Genomic DNA, 22372 nt, shown 5'->3' on the forward strand with positions numbered 1-22372 from the left:
ATATTTCTTTTTAGGAAGTTCAGAATATTTGAGATAAACTGCATTATTAATGCAACATTAACAAACATAACAGCGAGGCAAAAGTAGCCGCGAATGAAAGGCGAGTTTGTCGTGAGAAATAGAAACTTTATTGGATAATATATTTTGACAATTTTGTTCGATCATCTTTTATGGTTCTTATCTTTCTCGACAGAAAATATATTCTCGTCAACAGTGAAATTTAACGAGGTGATTCTTTAACGAATCAATACTGCCGTAGTTTTGAAGTTTCTTTCCCACAAAGTAGTTTTTTCATAAGCATTTCTCTCCTTTTCAAAAGTGGTGCAACAAAATACGACGAAAATGTTTCTTTTTTGATTTTGAAATCGGCGTCGAACAAACAATTGTTAATAAAATAGTCAGATGATACAATAAATTTACAGTTTATAAATTTACAGCATATAAAATGAAGTTGATTATACATTTCAAGATACGATTATTTATTAGAAAAAAGGAGGCAATCATCTTCTGACCAACCTAATAAATTAAAAAAACTGCCGAGATTCGAAAATAGTTGCCTCTTTTAATTTCTAAAAATTCGAGTACTTGTACACGTGCGTCTCTTTTGTGCTACGAAAATACCCTACTTTTGACAAAACTTTCAGTCAGCAGAACAGTTTAGTCGTTACTAAACGTAACATAATTATCAGAACAATAACTGTTTTATTCAAAGAATTTAAAAGTATTAAAACTATTAAAAATATAATATTAAATTAGAATATAATAAATAAACTAAAAACTATTAAAAATATTAGTATTTAATAATCAGGACTAAAATATGTAGTATTTAAATTATTAGTATTTAATAATTAAGACTAAAATATTAGTACTTAAATTATTAGAAATAATAACTAAACTGTTCCATCGATCGATAGTTTTAACAATAAAGGATATTTGCGCGATACGAATAGTTTTTTAATAATGAGTCACTAATTAGTAATTGATTTCTGAATCTTCCATTACGTTAACGAATATAACATCTTTAATCGCTGCTCGCGAATTATTTCACATTCTATATATATATATAATTTTATATTTATAATTTATTCTCGGAACATTTCGCTCCGTGATAGAAACGAGTTAAAAGGTTTAAAGCGTTTTCCAACGAAAATGAATTCGGGTACTCACGATATCGAAGTCGAGGTTCTCGGCGATCCAGTCGCGGCCCTGCTTGAATTCGTCGTGAAGGCCCATGATGTACAGGGTGTCGAGACCATCGACGATGGTCGCGCCCATGTTCGAGGCGCCGAAAATGCTGGCGCTGTGACCTCTTTTCGAGATCGGTCGTAGCTCATTCTTTCCCCAGGCGTACCTCACGTAGTTGTCCCAGCCGTGTTTCATCATCTGCGTGGACAAAACGCAAAAAAAAAGGCGATTAGATCGATCGGTTTCGAAACTGAATCGAGCAGCAAATGCAAATACAGTTGTAAATGTGTGTTTACAAGAAACACGGGTACTAATAGCTTTTTCTGACACACGAAATCTGTCTTCGTAGGTAGTTTTATCACGTGCAAAAGTGATTTCCAATAATGAGTTACGTGCAATAATAAAGTAAAAGAGTTCAAGATATAATTCAATTTAAATTATTAAAATTATTATTAAATTATGAAAAATAATTCAATATGAAAATACGAGTAATATAAAAATCAAAAAAGGACCGACGTACGAGGGTTCTTCATTTTTTCAGCTGTACCGTGTATTTGAGAACAGAATGCAAAATATTTTGATTGGTTCAAAGACAAGCATCCTTATCGTCTCATTCCAAAAAAAAAAAAAAAAAAAAAACAAAAGAAAAAAATACTTAGAGAAGGATATTTTGTATTTCTTTAACAGTGCTTCTGATTTCTGCCATTAAATGCAGATTAAGCACTGAAGTCAGTGAACTGTGACGATACTGTTTCGACTCGTGAATTTTTACATTTCTTTTAAAATCATTGTCACACACAGATTGGATTATTGGATTAATTATTGGAAATAATTATTATACTCATACTTCTGCATATGGTAACTATCGAAAACAGATACAATAGTAAAAATATCGTCAAAGAAACTACTTTAGGCACAGGCGAATGCTTTCTTGCGTCCCGATATTTAACAATTGAATTTATTTTTCGCTCAATTCGAAGAGTAAATTCATTCTTCAGTGCTGTCGTCAAATTTCCCATAATCGGTAATCAAGAAATGTTCTGTTGTATCGAACACAATTGGAGCTTGGATGTAAAAATTTATCAATCGAGAAATCACTCAAATTCATTTAATTAAATTTATTTATTTAATTCAGATGCCCAAAAAGCTTTTCAATGCAATTTAAACTGTATTTTGTAAATAATTTTCTAAACAAGTGTGACGTACTTACAAATATAAAAATTGATTGGTCATTTGAATACTTTAAATCTCTTTTCTTACGTGCAGAAGCGGATAAAAGTATTTGAGTACTCGATATAAAATTATCGATACTCCAAACTGCTTGAACTTTGTAAAACAAAATCGTACAACAATTGGCCTCGTTTTAAAGTGGAATGAAACTTCTGTTCTATCAATTTTGAGCTCTCTTTTCCCAAAAATGTTTTTGCATCGCAAAGCAAGGATACTTTGGCTGTAAAAATTTAAACGCCTCCAAAATCATTGGAAAATTTTTTCGCGACTAGATCTTGAAGACTCAAAGGTCGATCTTGAAGAATGAATCCCTGAAAATTTCGCCATTTCGAACCTCACAGCAAAATTTATAGAGATCATAACATTTTTCCATTTTTAGCCTTTTGTTCAAGTTTAATAAAAATGGCGAGAAACAATCGTACAGCAAGTTTCGAGAGATGGTTGATCAAAGAGGAGACTTCGATCTTCAAGATCGTGGTAGATCTTTAATCGTAAACGGAACATTTTATTTCGAATTTTGACAATTTTCGAGAACAGACGTACCCTTGTTTTCAAAGTGAAGGCACTAAAACGAGACCAAGTGGACTGTTACACGACTTCGTTACAACAGTCTCGGGGATGGACAATTTTTTCGCCGAGTCTTTTGCGACATTTTCGCCCATCTCTGTGTATAATTCGAGCGATTTCCTCAAATCCCTCTTCCACCCCAAGGAAGATAAAAAAAAAAAAAAAACAAACGCGAACAATGACGAGAGAGATTCCGCAGATTTCGGTGGACTTATTAGAATAACTGCAAACGTGCGTATAGAAGTTTGCGTGAAACGTGGTCGTCGAGAGAGATAATAGACAGATCGTTGGCGCGCGCGGTATGGCAACGCGAATCTCGCACGAAGAAAAACGAATATATTAGCCTGCCCGGCCGTTCGTTCACCATTATTCCCATTCTCTTTGATTTTTCGTGCCATTTGCCGGCCTCTGCCAGTTCGCAGCCGCTTCATCACGTTTTTATGGCGGTATAATTCAGGCTCAGTATAATATCCATGGGCTCTGGCACCAACAGAAGCAAGTCCTTCTCTCCGAACCTCTCCTCTCTTTGCGGTCATCATAAATTCATTAAAAAAAAAAGAAAATAAAAAAGAAGAGAAAGAGAGAGAGAGAGAGAGAGAGAGATAAGTCGACGAGAAAAGGGGGATGGGATGCATGAAATTTTTTTTCGACGATATTCGTGACAGACAGAAAGAGAGAAGTAGCGTTAAGTATGCAGTTAAACTCTAGAATCGATGAACTTCTCGTAGAATAATTTTCTGTATGAAATACAAATAAACGAGGAAGTGAATAAAACGTTCGAAATGTTGACACTGTAATTACAAAATATCAACTCCCAATAACAAAAAGGGAAGAAGATTGTCTTTTCTTGAAATTCAATTGAAAAGTCTGGGATTCATTAATCTCTATAAACAAGATACTTTATTGTAACAAACTGTAATTGACGAAATACAACGAGGCAATAAATATAGAAAATAAACCATTCGAAATGATGATAATGTAATTACAAAGTGTTAACAATTAACAGCCAGAGAAAAGGACTGGCATTTTTTTTAAATTCAAATGGAAATCTTTATGAGTTTGGTAATTTTTCCTTTATGAATAAATCATTTTATGTTTCTGGTGAAGTACATACAATATTGAGGACATACTAACGCTGAAATTACAAAATCCCTTTTCGTTTCAAAAAAGATGACAGGACGAATACACGAGGCTCCGCATTAGTATAAAGAGGGCCGATATTATCGAAATTAATGGGTGGATGCGTTTGTACAACTCGAATAGGACGTTCCTCTTTCGAAATGCAGTTGGCGGAATAGTTATTTGTAGGTGAAACAGATCAAAGTGCAATGAATGGCCGTGTATGCGTTTACGGAACTTCATTTTCCAACCCCGTGTTCCCGCATCGAATTTCCCTTCGCCGCGTTCTCAGCGTCGATATTCCAGCGTTTCGTATCCCTTTCTGGCCCGCCACTGTTACTATTACACGAACGTATAATCGGGAATCGTGCGAGTTCAATCATCGCTGAACGAAAATCAATATTTCAATCGATCCTGCCCTTTTCTTTCTCTCCCCGGTTTCTAAATGATTCTCCAAAGAATCTAATTGATTGTAAGTTTCTCAGCGGAAACGGAATATTTCGTGCGTTTATTTAAGAAAAAAATTAAATCATTTATTTATTGCACGAAGAGGCATACAATATAAATGAATTTTTAATAATTCATTCTTATACAGGATGAATAATTTTGAATTTCGAGCAAGTACGAAACAGCTAGACACAACGTACGAACGTAACATTATTGGAGAATTTTGATAAGCCGATTTATTGTCTCTTCGTCGCTCGTTCGATCGCAATTTTCAATTTAATTCTCGCCGCTTAATTTTCATAATTCAACAAAATTTGCAAACGCTGTCTAGTTTTCGGGAAGTTCAGCACGAGACGACTTTAGAAACTAAAAAAAATTCTTTGAAATTAAGAACTGAGAACTATCAAATTCCACCTAAATTCTAACTCTGTCGAGTTTTATCTAAATTTTATATCAAAAAATTACATATAATTATTATAAAATTATATATAATTACTTTAAAAATAATTAAATAAAATTAAATATTAATAAAATAAAATAAATATAAATGAAATTAAATATTAATAAAATAAAATAAATATAAATAAAGTTAAATATTAACAAAATAAAATAAATATAAATGAAATTAAATACTAATAAAATAAAATAAATATAAATGAAATTAAATAATAATAAAATAAAATAAATATAAATGAAATTAAATAATAATAAAATAAAATAAATATAAATGATATTAAATATAAATAAAATAAAATAAATATAAATGAAATTAAATATAAATAAAATAAAATAAATATAAATTAAATTAAATAATGATTATATATGAATTATATATGAATAATTAAATATATAAAAAGAAAACCTACTTTCATCTGACCTAATTCGAATTCTATCGAAATTCTAAAGAAAAAGAAGAAACAAAATCCCGTACTTTCAAGCGAGATAGCACCAACGATCTGGTTAGAAAGTGGACGAGAGCAGGAAGTGACGAGGAAGGAACAATTAGAAGGAGAGGTTGGCGACGGTGGAGGGAAGCGACGTCGCAGAAAATTGCAGAAGGCAGCCCATGGTGGCCAGTTGCAGCGCGAATCGCGACGTTTCGACCCTTTTTGTCCATTATCCACGTAATCGCGACTAATTTTGTTCTGTGGCGAACGTGCACTCTCTCTTTCTCCCGCCCCTCTTTCGACGGTAATCTGGTTAACATCGGTGTTAGGATTAAACCATTAGTCCGATCCGGAAAAGGGGAGAGAAGCCTCGTGTACGATGCACGATTAAATGTCCTGTTCGATTATTTCTCCTTTGCGAGGTGATCCCGCGTTCGAAACTTTCGCGTCGAAACTTCGAGCGTCTTTAACCCCCTACGCCAAAAGTGAATAAAGTTGAATATCATTTCCTTAGTTAAAGAATATATAATCTTCTTTGGAATTTTCTGGTAACATTTTGACAAGGACCTGGAATGTTTTTTTTCTATTTTCTTTTTTGAAACATTGATTAATTTTCCAAACGAAAATCCAACCTTAAATTTTCAAGAGATTAACAGTTATACATAATAACAGTTATTAAATATAATATATAAATAAATTAACAATTATTAATTGCGATAGATTAAGAAAGATTTTTCATTACAATAATTTCTTACATAAATGTTCCACCGTCGAGTAGAAAAAAAAAAAAGAGGAAAAAATAGAAAAAGCTCGTCTCAAACGTCTCCTTTCATCGCGTTTCATTATTTCCCACAAAAGAGTGGGATATGGAATTTTAATCGTGTTCACCTACTACACACGCACAATACACAGAGAATTATACACGTTACAAGTCAACAAACTGCTCTGCCCAACAATTAAACAATGAAAGAGTTAATTGAGTTGAAATTTTCATACCAAGAGAGACTCGGATCTCGAGACGTATTTAAATCACGCGATATTTATTGGCTGTTTATACCGCGCGCTCGCACGCACGTGCGGTTATAAATTAAAGAAAGGAAAAGAAAAAAAAAAAAAAAAAAGAAAAATGAAAAGAAAAGGAACGGTTATCGTTGCGAGTAACAGTTTGCGAGAGAAAGGAGGTTGCAACGCTTGGAGCGAGGCACCCTGTATAAAACTCTTATAAATCCCCCGGTGGTTGGTATTCCACTATATAACAACAGGCCACTCGAGAGAACCTCCTCCTCCTCCTTCTTCTTCTTCTCGTTGTCCTGGAGCTTGCGAAAAGAAAAAATTTTTTTTCAAGGGAATGCTGCAGCAGCGTTTCCATTAATAAACAAACGGTGAACGGTCGTGCGGGTCTCGAAAGACGCAAGCACGGAGAAAAGAAACCTCGTCGGTCGATTGAGCATGCACCGTGCTCGTTGGGCAAATAAAATGAAAAAAATAAGGGAGAGAGAGAGAGAGGAGAAATAAAAGGGAAAAATCAACGTGGCCACTTAGAGATCACGCTCGCGAGATGTGAGTGATCCGTGCGGCTCGAATTCGATCGATGAAAGCAAATCTAGCTGCAGAGCTGATATTTCTGCGGAGAAGTACGACGAATGTTTCCCTATTTTTCTTTTTTCGATTAAATTTTTTTCAAGTCAGATCACCGATCAATCCACCGCGTTATTAGCAACCATCGAAATCGGCGAGAGCGTTAAACACATTGGCATCTTTAACGAAAACGAATCTCACAAAAATTCTACCCGATTTTTATATTTAATACGTTCGGACAATGTACAATATGTTGAATACTTATATACAGAAAAGGAGCGAAATTGAACATACTTGTGGAACTTTAACATAAAAAATATCTTACTGAATATACAAAGAAAAGTGAAATATATGGTGTTTCGTAGAATGCTTTGGCTTTTCAAAAAACAATTTTACGATCACTGTTCCAGGAGATACAAATTGTTCTCGTAGAGTCAGTTTTGCACAACAACTGATTTCGATGAAAAATTGTCGATACTTGAAACTGTTACAACTGTTATTTGGTCTCATCAAGGCTTTGCAGCTTCTATTCTGATTGCTTTGAGCCTGTTTTTTTTCTTTCTCAAAGATGCGACGAATAAAAAAATGTTCTCTTCATCACTTCAAAAAAATTATACAAATCGAAAGGAACGTTGGAAAAGATTTCTTTTACGACTGACTCCACGACGATCTCGACACACGATAATTTATCGGTTGACGATATTTAAAAGAAATCATTTGCTTATTTTATTTTGTCATCGATGGAACTAGCAACGCGTGACGTTTACGAGATTTCCGAGGAATTTCATTCCGAATTCCGAAACTCTGCAAATAACAGAGGCAGCAGGCAGGCAGTAATCATACTGCTAAAGCTAAAAAGCCTGTTCATTTAACCCTTACGTTAAACAAGCTGACAACAGATCGTCGAAATGCCGCTGCTAACAGATTATCTCGCCAAATAGCGGCTATTTGACGTATCAACTAACAGGTATTTACAGAGCTTGCGTTCCCTACAAATAATTGCGTGTTAGCCCTAGCTCGGACAGAATACTGGTCTGTTCAAGCTGAAATTAATCACCGCCAATGCCGTCAACCAATCCTCTCTCTCCATATATATATACACACACACACACACACACACACACACACACATATATATCCCAAAGATAAAAAATACAAACAACAATGGCAACTGATCGTTTGCGAATCACTGGAGTTTCGAGTGACAGAGTAATCACCATTTCAAATTGAAACAGGCACGACAACTGGTCGTAATAAATTGACAACAATTTTTCACCTGCATCTCGCTAGGAAAGACAATCGAAGCGAGAAGAGTCGAATTTTTTTGAGAAGAGGACGCGCCTGTTCTTTTTTTCATCGGCGAGTAGAGAAAAACAAAGGAAAGCAGAGCTCTCGACGAGGAGTTTTAGTTTTAAAATCCGATGCTCGCGCGAGATTATTTTTATCCCCCCCGCCAGTCAGGTCGGGACGACGTCGCGTTCAAAGAGAGCGTGTGTAAAAAAAAAAAAAAATCATGCGAGTATCGCCGATATTGGCCAGTCGCATAAAGCGCGAGACAACACGCGAGGGAAAGGGAATTCATGTGAGGATCACACACGTGCGACTGTACTTAACCTCCATTCCGCGGGATTTTATTCCCTCCCCTTTTATTTCCCGCGATTTTCAATTTACGTTATTTATTGGTCTGGCTGGCGTGGCCACGGTGATTTTACGAAATCTGCTATCGATTTTCTCTTTCTCTCTCTCCCTTTCTCTCTTTCTCTCGTTACACCTGTCTCACTTCCTTTGCTTTCTGTTTCCATTATTCTCCATTCTATTTGCATCAGGCTCCAGTTTTGCTTTCTCCAGGTTTCCCTATACTACCCTTTCCTTTCACTCGATGTTTCTCTTTCTTTCTTCTCTTTCATCCAATCTAGATTTACGCGAAGAGATTGCCAGACAGATGAATTATGCATCTTATTAAAACTTTTTCGGCTCGGCACAAACGAAATTTCGTTTTTTCAATTTTCATACGTAACGTTGCTTCTAAATCCGCTCGGACGAAGGGAAACAGGGTCTCTCTATTTTCATCAAGTTTTTTCCCCTCCCCTCCCCGTATCGTCCTCCTTCTGCGCTGCGGCGATTCGTCCCGTTTGCATACATAAATCTCCGCCGCTGCAACCCTTTCCGTTCCACTCTTCGAATTTATCTCTCCCAACGTGCTTGTCTACTTTTTCTTTTCCCACTGTCGCCTATACTCTTCCTTCATTGCGTATTTATCCCCCCCCCTGCGTCTCCCTATTTTCATTAATTCGCTGCTGCACAGCTCTAGCCTTCTTCTCGCGTCGCCTCCGTTGGGGAATTATTAATTATTATTACATAACTATGTTACGACTTATTCCTATTAGAAATTGACGGGCAATTTGTACGCCAATTCATACTTTAATCGATTAAAATAATTTAATTAATTTACTATTAAATCCTCTGTCAAATTAATTTTAAAATTAATTATCGGAAAATTAAGTTTTCTTATCATATATTTGTTCTTAAATATACTACACTTTGACTTAAAATATTATTGTATAAAATTCTGATTTGTAAATTTTAATAACAATACATAAATATGATTTAATTATCTTATCGTGGATTGTCAAATTAAATAAATTTCCCTAAAAAGATTAAAAGCCATATGACTTTATTTCAACGATTCAACATTCAATTATAAAAATTTACACTAATGCCCAGTTATATACTAAACTAAACTCTCTTTAGTTCATTAAATTCGCTAGACTTTCCTAAATTTCATTAACATTCAATTTAAATTTATTATTACTTGCTCCGCTAAATGTTTTTATATCCCACAGTTGAATTTCATCACAGTTCTCTAGTTTCTCTACTTGTAAAAATTTTGAAACACAAAGAAATTGGAGAATTTCCAAATTATCGCTCGTTTCATTATCCCTTTTATAATCCCTGATATGTTAAGAAACGATCCTGCGAACTTCTTTTAATAAAGGACATTTGTTGAATTGCTGTTTCAACCGGCGTGATACAAGCTGCACTATTTACAATTGCAACCTGCACGCGCGTGTACAGCGGGAACGTGAAAGTTGTTGAACACTCGTTGGAAACTTCTACGTCTCTCCTATTTCTGGCTTTTCCTTCAACCGCATCGTCCCTAAGGTCGGCCGAGAGATCTTTCTGAAAAATGTCTTTTCCTCCAGCTCGAAGAACGCCAAGACACCGAGAGAGAAATCGGTACGAATCGGCAAATATTTTACGACTCGTGACTCGATGACAGAACAAACAGCGAAGAGTAGGAAACGTCCGCGAGGGAAAGAAGAGAATTCAACGATGATGGTTGTTTGAGGTATCCGGAATTCCAAAGTGTTCGCATCGTGTTGGCATCGTTGCTTCTTGACCCGCTCTTTGTCTGGTTACTGGAATTCTTTTCTCTTACACCGGTGGAATTTTCACGCGAATTCATATTTTCCGCGGACGGAGCAATTAACGGTGGAACTTAACAAGCGCTAAAGTAGAAGGCCAGTGCCTCGAGAGATTAAAAGAGCAGGCGTTATGAAAATATTTGACGATACAGCGAGGAACGCAGACCTGGACAATTGTAAATATCAGACCGAGGAAATTCTATAAAATTCGTGCAAAATCGTCGTTTTCGTATGTTTAGAAATTCGTCGTTTTATATTACATCATTCTATATTCATCATTTTATTATTATACGTTGTATTATCTTTTTACGTATTTATATTATATTATATATAATGTATTAATAATTATATATTATTATATTAGTAATGTTATTAAAAATATAATACATTAATAATTATATAAATATATATATTATATATTATTCTACTCTCTTGAAATTTCCTTGTAATCTGCATGAAAGTCCAATTATAATTGACTTGTTACGTGAGATTTCATATTACCTGATAATATCAAACGCTTCAATTCTTTGAAAATACAGATCGGTTTTCAAATTTCCATGGGACATTCGATATTACGTCGAAAGCGATTATTTACTGTAGGCAATGTCGAGGAAAAGCGTAATAATAGAGTGAAAACGGTAAGAAGTAAGAGCAGCCAAATTTGTTGCGTTTCTCTCTAAATAACTGGCTACTAGTTGGCGCCGGCGCTTCGTAAATTTAGTTTAAACTCGTAGAAACAGTTGTAGACGCGCAAGTTCAACACAACTGTACGTTCGTACATACATACATACAGTCATATCTTATTTGCAGCTTGTACCGAACTCGGGTATGCCACGTTACACTCTATGGATCCAAAAGTCCAACATACCTCTGACGCCAGTGGCCGCCAAGTAGAATCCATGAAACGCGCAATGCTATTAGTTTCGCCGGCACTAAATCTTTGATTAATTCCAAGCGGAATAACATTCTGTTACAATAGAGTACAGAGGCAGTACGTTTTAAGTATATCTAAAGAAGTATATCTAGAAATGTAAAAATATTATTATACGCAAAATAGATACAAATAATAAACAATATATGCAAGAGTAAGAAAAATATGAAATATGCTTGTATATGTACAATATCGTAAAAATCCAAATAAATTGAAAATAGTATTTAAAGAGATACTTTAATTTAAGATTAAGCAAAATATTTCACTGCATTTTCAACATCATCTATATCCATGAATTGATAATATAAATATAATTTATGGAATTGTTATTTTTGTTGTTATATAATAATAATATAATTATATAATAATAAGAATAATGAGAAAAATATATATATATATATATAAAGATAAGTCACTCGTTAGGCTTATCGTTTTCTTTCAAAATCAGTACAGAATAATAAATTACATCGAACGTAAATTAAATTTTTCTTTTGTACGAAAAAAAACTTTTCTGAGAAAGTACGAAGACAGAGACACATTTTTATCTTTCATTTTTATCTTTATCTTTCATCGAAAAAAAGAAAACAGAGACACATTTCTCTCTCTCTCTCTCTCTCTCTCATCAAAGATAAAGATGACGAAAAGAAAAAAAAGGAGTAAAAAACAAAGAAAAGTAAGTATTCGTTCAAGCGAATCGCATCTGAGATGTTTCTGTCCCTCTAATTTCCATTCTTTCTAGCTGTCAGATGTTCCCGGAAGAGTTCGATCTGGCCTGGCTTCGTTACTGCCAATTTTTCCTAGCCGTTCGCCATAAAATTACGCTCAATTCGCAGGTGAATCCCGAAGGGACGAGATACGCTGCGTGCACGCGGCAGCCAGCTTTCTTCATCGACACTCTCCCCGGAGAATCTGCAGAGAGCGTCGAAGCGAGAACCGATTTTCACGGCAGAACGAGCTCAATTATAGCGCCGACTCGTTATCGGATGTCATTAACCGTGGAGTGACGCGAAAACGACGACACCTTTTATCGAAAGATCCAACGATTCCATCATCATCGGTCCCTGTATCGTCAAGGACACCTGTATGCGTGTATGTAAAAATTGTAGGGCAACGTGGAAAGTAGAAATTGCGAACGACACACTTCGTGGACGATGACTTCGAGCAACGATGATTCGACGAGAAATGATTCTTCATTCACGAGAAGAGTTCTATCGAGTTCGTTTTTCTTCGAAATCTTCTCCTTCTAAATCCAGTCTAAATTTTATTATAAATTGTTACCTGTTAATAGACTATATCTGATTTATTTTAAATTTTTTCTATCAAGGATATACGTGGATAAAAATTGTAGAATAATGCGGAAAATAGATACGCTCTGTAAATGTGACGATGATTCGACGAAGAAAGTTCTTATTTTCTTCTTCCAAACTCTCATTCCAAATTTCATTGTAAATTATTATAGACTACGTCTGAAACTTTCTTTTCACAGAATTCACCTTTTCGAGAAGAAGAAAATAGCTGTCATTTTTTATTTTTATTCTATTGTTGGTTCTACAAAAAATTATTCGCCATTGAAGAAAACACCAAGACCATGATGCTTTAACCATAAAACTGAAACCACATGCATATTGTATTATCCAATGGTATTTATATCAAATTTTCCTCTCTTAAGAACGTATGAAATTGTTTTACCTGTTCAAAAAATATATCAAATTCATCTTTACAGAGAATACAGAATAATTCACTTCCCTTTGAACCTAACCCCAGGTTCAGAGAGGTCAAACTACAATCAGCAAAATGGTCACGTGAGTCGTCGAGTGTTTGGCAGGTTCCTCAACCACAAGTTTCCAAGCAGGACACGAGTCAATCGGAAGACAGAGCCTCGGAGAGTAGCTGCGCAGGTATCAGCCGCAAAGCGTTTCGTGTCTTCGTGAAATTCGCCAAGATATCTATCGTGGACCGTGGTTTAATCAACCTGGAGTACCGATGAAACACGTTGAACTTGCGATTCCGCTCGACTAGGCAACTACCGTGAGAGCCAAGACACGTCGTAGAAACACGAGACCCCGCGTGTCTTGGACGCTTATCAGCGTTTACAACCGACACCTTGAGAATTTAGATTTACTGCCGATGCAAAGGAGACGAACAGAGAAAGGAAACGCAACAACAGCGGCAAGTGATTATTTGTTTAGGTTTTTAGATTTAACTTTGTTTTTTAGAGATTTACTTAAAGGGTAAGATCTTTGAAGCGTCATTTAAATTTTCGCGAAATACTTTTCATAAAATATGTAATCCGCAAGTACTAGCAATGTGATATGAAAGATTAATCTTAATTTCAAGGACAGGTCTGATTGCTTCAAATTGTGGATTTTTATCAGAAAAGTCGTTTGAGAAATTAATGTACGATAATTCAGATATTCGTAATTTTAATTTTCAACAACGTTTCGAAGTAAAAATCCACAAATTGAAATAATCAGACACGTCCTTAAAATTTTTAAAAAAAAAGGAAGAGATAAAGGAGAAAGAAAAAAGAACGCAACGATCGAATAATAACCAAAAACAGAAAAGCAAGTTGAAAAGAATATTTAACACGTTATTTCAATTTTTACGAAACATCTCATACACTGGCAGTGTTACAATTGTGCAGAATATTTTCCACAAAGTACACACCAGCAACGTGACACGAAATTCAAATTACGATAGATCGAGGTTCGCCGAAACCTAGAATATCGATTATATACAGTCAGTTGTTCATTGGACGTCAGTTTCTCCTCCGACAGCTGTACACGCTCGATAAGTAACGCCAGTTTCTTGGATCCAGGATCGACCAACGGATGGAAACAGAGAAGGAGACAAAGAGGAGGGACAGAGGACCGGAATTCAACACCGACGACGACCCTCGTAGAGGTATACTATAATTATGTCTTTGTTTATTGTCCTCGAGTTGAGTATTGTGCGCCAGGGCTAATAGCGTGAATTATTCTTCGGCCCGGGCGGCCGACACCCTTCTTCTCGCCATTCCGTCCGCGATCTTATTCTACGATCTGTGAATGAAAGCTCCTTCCCCAACCCGTTTACAACGCGATTTCTCTCTGTCCTTGGGCGTTTCTGTCGTTTGTACCGCGATGGAAGTGTACAGGGTGTTTCTTCGTGCTCCTCGGATGTGGCTCGAGGGTTGCTCGTGTTTGACATTCTACAGAGCAGAGACTGAAAACCGAAATATTTTGAGGTTTGGGTATTATACCCAGAGACTTAAACCGAAATATTGCGAGGCTTAGGTATTGTACCCTGTATTTGTTCCCATATGATCGTAATATAACTGCTATTTGGGAAATCGGTTTTAAAATCGGTATAAGACGGTCATACCGGTAATTTCATACGTATTTTATCGTTATTTGATGTCCACAATGGTAAAAATACAGAAATATATTATACCGGTACGGTACGAAACACATTTTTCATTTTCTACGTACAGTGACTCTTACTAATATTCGGACATTGTGCTATTCAAAATATTGTTGTGGATTTCGATTGTTTGTAATAGTAAATTTGGATCAATTTTTTAATAATATAATAGAACATTCATTATAGTTTATAGTAACGTAAATTTTATTTATTTATTGCGCATACTTTTCTTAATGTCAAAGAATAAACTGAACTATGTCGAAATGTAGCGTGGCAAAAATATTCGGACATTTGAAGAACTACAATATTTGAACCTGAAAATTGTTAACATAAACAATAATTAATATTTTGTTAGGTGGCCCTTAACATCTGCTAGCCGCTAATATAAATAAAATAAAAAAAAAACTAATAAAAAAGCTAATAAAAATAAACAAAGTGTACGTGTATAAGCGTCATCAAATTTACTATTTACTTGACAGCTTTATGAAAACATTTAATCATTTTCTCCTTTTCCTTTTCCAATGTATTAATATTTTATTTACTGGTATTATACCGAAATACATCTACCGACCTAACATCATTTCGGTTTCATCAAACGTAATCGAATAGTAACCTAAAAATAGGTATTTTACTGGTATCCTTAATACCTATTCGGTCTCTGCTACAGAGGACGCGGAAGGTGATTTTATGGAAAGATTCTTTTTATTGTCGTTGCTTTTTTTTCTCTTTATTATTATTATTTTTTTTTTTGAGGAATAGATTGTTTGTAATTCAACCCTTCCGGAAGTTGCGTGAGGATTTATCAGTTTAAATAAATCGCGAACGAATATCATCTTTTTCCAAAGATCCAAGGATATTAAACACTATATTTGTCTTATACGAATATCTTACTCGATCGGTTAAATGAAATTCATCGGAATCTCGTTGAAATTTTCCCCGTACCATACACTGGATTGAATGTTTGATATTCGATGTAAATGTTTGTCAAATATTATTGTATGTATTCAAAGAGTTATCGATAACGTGAACAATGAATTTTTCACCAATAGATGTTAGATAGAATTTCGATAAACATATGTTTGTATTTATGTGGCAAATCCTTTTTCTCAAATCATCAAAACTCAGTTTGAATTTCACATTTCACGCTTTCATTGTATTAATATCGATGCAAACTAGTAGCAGTGATCGTAAGCTTCAAGTAAAAAATTAATATCATAGTCATTTTTCAATGAAAAATTCTATTAAACATTCTTGAACTTATTTCACAATCTTGATTCGCTAAAATTCCAATGAAATCAAATTCTTTAAATTCTTCAAATTTTATCGTATCGGATACCTTCAATTTATTCTACAGATACGCAGTAATGCAAACGAACATCAACCATACATATCGTACATTATATTAAATATCTTTGTCGTTAGTAGTGACAAAAATTAATTAACAATTTCATCTAAAAAGTTCACATATTTATTTTACAACTAAAAATTCTATTAAACACTTTTGAATTTATCTTACAATTTTAATTTGTTAAAATTCCACGTTCTTTAAATTTTACAGTAATTTTATCTTCAATTTATTCTACAGATATACAGACTATATCAAGCATATAATTCATTATATTATATTAAATACTTTCAATACCAAAAAATGGTTCATAACTTCAATTAAAATTAACGTACAATTCGCTCTACAATTAAAAATTCCTGAAATTTATTTCACAATAAATTAATTGAAAATTGTAATTACTCTTCGAATTTTACCTTTATCAAGCATTATCACACTTGCGTATCAATATATTTCATATATTATATTAAATATTTTCAATATCAAATATCAATATAATATAAAATATTATTCAATATATTATATTAAATATTTCCAATATCACTCGGTAATAATATATTAAAATAAACACACTCGCTCGCTCTACGACGAAAGAAATTCTGTCAAACATTCCCGAATTTGTTTCGCAACAAATTAACTCGTTAAAAATCACAACCACTGCGAACTCCCCGAGTCTCATCTTTATCGAGAGCATCTTCAACTTATTCTGCAAATACGTAGTAAATACGTGTATCGGATGTCAAGCGTAGATTTCACGTACGTAAGCTTGGCGCTTCATCGAGTTTCTCATTAACCAGAGAGCCCCCGAGTGCCGGGCGATTTATGAAACACCCTGTAACCGGCACCCTTCTTCTCGTCCCCATCGGTCGTCTATCGTCTCTCCTTTAAGCAACGTCTCATTAAAAAGAACCGCTTCCATTGTGCCAGACCCGTTCGCTCGCCAGACAATGCGACTTTGTCCATTCGTTCGAATATCATCGCCTTGCCCGCACCGGAAATGGTAATCAGAGACCCCAAGAAGATCCTTCTTCTGATCGTACAGCGAGCTTCCACGATACAGCGAGATCGTAAAATCCGATCAAGGTTCATTCTCACTCTGTTCGTGTATTTACTTTCCTTTTGCCAATCCTCGACTCGTTAACGCTCGCGTACCTGACACCGGGTCATCAGTTGACCCAGAACTTGAATCGCAAAAAACATCCAGATGCTATGATATGTACAGGTGATGCAATGATAATAAATATGGTGGTTACGATTTAAGTGCAAAGAACGTGCAACAAACATATAATGTAACGTTTTACGTACGCAGTGCACATAAATAAAAAAATATGTTTGTAAAATTTTGTAACATTTTTTTTAAACAAACTACTCTCCTCCCCATATTATAAACGTTATACTAGATAATATACCTGTACCAAAGAGTTAGGCGCAAAGCAAGTGTAGTAAAAATTCAGCTATGGGTCAAAAAGTGACACCCGGTGTCCACTCTCATTTACGTCGATTATTCGAGGGTTAATTGCTAATTGTTTTGCAAATTCTAACGAACGAAACCTTTGGCGCCTGATTTCCACACACACGTGAACATTATTTCGCAGAGACGAACGCGTTTTCGGAGAGTATATCTTCGATCGGCGGCCAGGTAGGTAGCTACACGATTTGCATGCGTGCCGATAATTAGAGACAACGTTTAAAGCACGATCCCTAATACGTCGGGATTAGCGATCGTTTGAGCAACACGCCGGCCTGGCCCGTGTAATCAGATCGACGTTGTGTGGAATCGATTCTGACGTCATTCGAACAGTGTTAAGCGAGCTTCCGCCATCAGAGAGACGTACTCCTCCGAGAAATCTGGGTCAGACGTTAGTTAACGTTTCTTTCACAATGCGAAAGACGCGTCTCGAACTCGATTATCATCGAATCAATGAATCTGATCGATCTGCATTCGCCGTGTTCTGTTTTCTAACAGCAAATTATTCCATCCGTCGTGCAACAATACGCAACGATCGCCCGACTTGTCATTTGTGCAACGTTCACAAACTGACATACCGAACGTATTGACCAGTGCAGAAAATACATATTCTCGGACATCACAAGTCTTTTCCCGACTGACAATCTAAAGGATCCTAAGATTGATACACTTTCCAAGAGTCTAGCCTTTGCGACAAATTTAATAAGATTTAGTTCCAATAACCCACACAAGTGGTTGATACGAATAATGAAAATAAAAAAGAAAAAAAGAAAAAAATAATAGGAAATCGCCCGGGAAACTGAAAAAAAGAAAACACCTCGAAATCGATCTCCAGCACATTGAAACATCGGCACGAGCAAGGAGGTGTATTATGGTAATCCGGCTTGAAAAAAATCGACTTTTGGGATTTTTTTCTAACGAAACCATGATACATTTTGACATGCAATTTTCGCACACAGATTTATTATAGTATTAACTTAAGAGTATTTACAATTTTTTTTTTTAAGGAAATTAATGAAAGTTGTGGGAAATATATAGCTTTATATAAGTAAAGCATGTTTTTAGAAACGGGTTCGAATGGCTGACGTGATTCAAGGTCCACCTGGTTATTTGAAACAAGAAAACCAGAATGCATCTTAATTAGTATAAATATGGCTATGGCATGAACCGAAATTTCGAAAATTAAAAAAATGGCGGCATTTTGAAGTTAAAATATCGATTTTCCTTGTGCTTTTTGTCTTTTGGGTGGTAAAAAAAATTGGGAAAAACATCAAATTTTGAAATCCGTGGTTCATGCGATAGCCATATTTATACTAATTAAGATGCATTCTGGTTTTCTTGTTTCAAATAACCAAGTACACCCGGTGAAGATTTCCTCCAAATTTCAAGTCAATCGGTCGACTAGAACTTGAGATATCACGTGAACCAGTATCAAAAATACGGATTCGATAAAAACGCATTTTTTTACGAAGTTTTTGTTACATGCTGTACAAAAATATTCATACTTACAATCAATCGAGTACAAAAAACGAAATATTATAAAATAATAATATTATAAAATATTATAAAATATTATAAAATAATATTATAAAATATTATAAAATAATAATAATATAAAAATAAATAATAGTATTAAACAAAATATTTTGTTGAGAAAAACACATTTTGAAGTTTTTATTAACCGTCGTACAAAAATATTTATACTTATACGTTTATACTTTATACGTTGCGAGTAGTACACCGTTTCCTTTAAACATCTGTAACTTCGCTAATTTGACGAATTCAAGCAAATCCTTTTACACAGATATTTTCGAAAACATGTACTTTGAGAAAGTGTAAACAAAAAAAAAAAAAAAATTGACTTTTTTAAGCCGGATTACCAGATTACCTTAAACGAGCAATCTATATTCGAAACGGAGTCGAATCACCGAGTTGGGGAGTTAAACGAGGGGTGGTTTTTGTACGCGCGACGATCGTCGCCGTAGCCGGCCGATCCATTCCAAAGATGGAAGAGCGTGAACAGTAAATCGAGATCTATCTCGGACGTGGTTTAGCCATTACGCGGCAAAGCAAATTGCTTCGTTCGGAATGAACGATGTGTACCCTGAACCAGAGGATCTACAAGCCGCTCTACCAAACCTATCGGCCAGTTTCCCTCTCCCTCCCCGAAAGGAGAAATCGCGACTATGCTCCCTGGCATCCAATTACGAAACTAATTATACCAACGATCGTAAAAATAGCGGGCTATTACGCCGCGAGCTTTGGCTCTGAAACAGAAGAGAAAAGAACGGTTCGTTCGTGATTTCAGGTTCGTTCTCGGGAATTGGGGAGTGGAATTTCAACTAATTCGAAGAAGAATTGATCAACGAGCGCGACCGCGAAGAGCTCTTCTTGATATAATCTGCAATAATTAGCAGGTGGTAATTTCAGTGGCGAATTGGAAAGTTTGCTTGCATATGGCACAACAAATTTAGTTTCAGCTCAAGCAGCTGTCGCAATTTTACGACATAAGCTGTGTGTGTATAATGTTCTATAAATTATATTACGTCGAAAATTAGCAATGTTTAATCAGTTGAAAAATTTATTCACAACGCGAGTGGAATTTCGACCAATTTGAAGAATTAATTTGAAATTAAGGAGCGCGACCGCGTGCTCTTTTTGAAATAATCTGCAATAATTAGCAGGTGGTAGTTTCAGTGGCGAATCGGCAAGTTTTGTTTCGACAAGCATTTAGTTTCACAAGCAGCTACTGCGAGTTTATGTCACTGTGGAATAATGCTGTATAAATTATATCTGACTAAGCAATATTTAACCAGTTGAAAAATTTATACGTACGAAATTGACCTGCTTTGTTAAGTTATCCGTTGTCGTGTTATTATCAAGTGACTCGAGAAATTTAATCGTGATCGTGTTTTTCTATCTAGGTTTTCGAAAATAATTTTGAAAACATACAAGCAGGGACTAGTACAATAAATTTCTAATGTGAATAGCTAATGTTTCTCAAAATTCATTCGAGTGTCACACAATACAATTCTATTGTAACAACAAGTTCAAAGATTCAATCGAAATAGAAATATCGCGCGTACCGAATATTTTGAAAAAATATTCTACGAATACGAGGATTAACCGGTTGCAATAAATCGACTTGATAAACTGGATAATAGCACGTGTTCTTTCTTTCTTTCTTTTTTTTTTTTTTTTAATAAAGCCGGAATCGATTGGACACAGAGTATCGGACGGGTAGTCGATTAAATTCTAAATCAAGAAAGCAAGATTTGTCGATTCGTGTTCCGATGCATCATGTAGGGGAAAACGCATCAGTACACTCAATTGACACTTTCAACGGTATTCGCCCTTCTCCCATGTCGTTCCATAACCTTTCAATCCGCGCAAAAATTACTTTCGCGTACCTTTTAATGAAACTTTCGTTCCGATGACTCTTCCAATTCCATACGTTCGCTGAATAGACGTTTCTATTTCGACTTGTTTCGTTTACTAGCAACTAGCCAGCGAGTCAATCCATTTACTTTATTTCCGTGATTCATCAACAATTGTAAATTCCAATAGTTACATAATAAAATAAAATAGATTTCTTTCTCGAATTTAACACGGTTAATTTTTTACCATGGTGCTGGATTTTAATCTATTGCTGCATTATGTAAATAGAATTTTATCATATAAATAGCTTAATTTATATTAAATAAATTGTGTACTGAGGGTTAGGTAGGTTAGGTTAAGCTAGGTTAGATTTAGATTACAATATTTAATCTAAAATTGTTTCCTCGTATATTAATTGTGGAAAGTTCTTACATGAATTCTATTGTTCAATTCCACACTTCGCTACTAAATCACGTAACATGATTTCCAAACTGAACTGAAAATATTCTTGTTCACGTATTAGAAGAAGAAATTTGAAAACTACTTGTGGAAATTTCATTTCTAATTTTTCTCGAAACATACATACACACACGCAGTGTCAATTTTTCTAGCGTTAAATTTCCAAGAGTTCCTTTCCAAAATCGTCATTAAAAACTCAGAGCAATCGTTCAATAACAATTCATCGTGCAATTAATAAACGAGAGATACATCCCACATTGGATGAATCGCGGCAAACCATAGTGAAACGGTATCCAGCGGTTTCTGTGCAGCGCTTTCAATTAGAAAGCAGAATTTCAGACAAATGCGCGCCGTCCAGAAGGGATTGATGCGAACGACGATAATCAGCCGGTCGAAATAGATTTACAGAACTGTGCATAGAGACAGAGAGGGACGAGACAGAGGAAGGCGGGAAGTGGAAAGACAGACGACGAGCTTTCAAAGGGATAATCGTTCCGACAGAGTTCCGAACCGGCCTTAATGTGATTGACTCATTATCGCACGGATCTTGCTCCGCGAACAGAATTATCGCGGATATCCAGTTTACTGCTCTTTGCTAAATTAATTACGCGCGGCAAGGCGTTCTCTCAGCGCCGACTTCTCCAATTCGATCAACTTTGACATCCCCCACCCCAACTACCCACCCAGTGCCCAACTTGAGCCGCGTTATGGAATTTCGTCGATTTGTTTTCAACTCAATTATTACAGCGAGATCATTTCTCGATGTGTATAACACTGTTTGAAGTTTATTCTCATTGTTATTTGGATATTTCGTTATTTTTGAGAAAATGTAATTTAGTTGTTTCCTATGTAGGTATATATATTCTATATTATGTATATATACTCTACATTAAAATCCTTTTCGATGTATATAGTATTATTTTAAACAACATTATTTGAATAGTTTGTTAT

At 35.2% G+C, this 22372-nt stretch overlaps 1 protein-coding gene across 1 annotated transcript in view; it reads right to left on the reverse strand.

The window, feature by feature from the left end:
* The window catches only part of LOC122539036, a 189590-nt gene that overhangs the window by 64763 nt on the left and 102455 nt on the right, over window positions 1-22372 (reverse strand). Inside the window, exon 4 of the mRNA XM_043673607.1 lies at window positions 1168-1383. Coding sequence (XP_043529542.1) covers window positions 1168-1383 — 216 coding nt within the window. The remainder of the gene's footprint in view (window positions 1-1167; window positions 1384-22372) is intronic.

The sequence above is a fragment of the Frieseomelitta varia genome, unplaced genomic scaffold (assembly GCF_011392965.1).
Source record: "Frieseomelitta varia isolate USP_RPSP 00005682 unplaced genomic scaffold, Fvar_1.2 scaffold_189, whole genome shotgun sequence".
Classification (NCBI taxonomy): domain Eukaryota; kingdom Metazoa; phylum Arthropoda; class Insecta; order Hymenoptera; family Apidae; genus Frieseomelitta; species Frieseomelitta varia.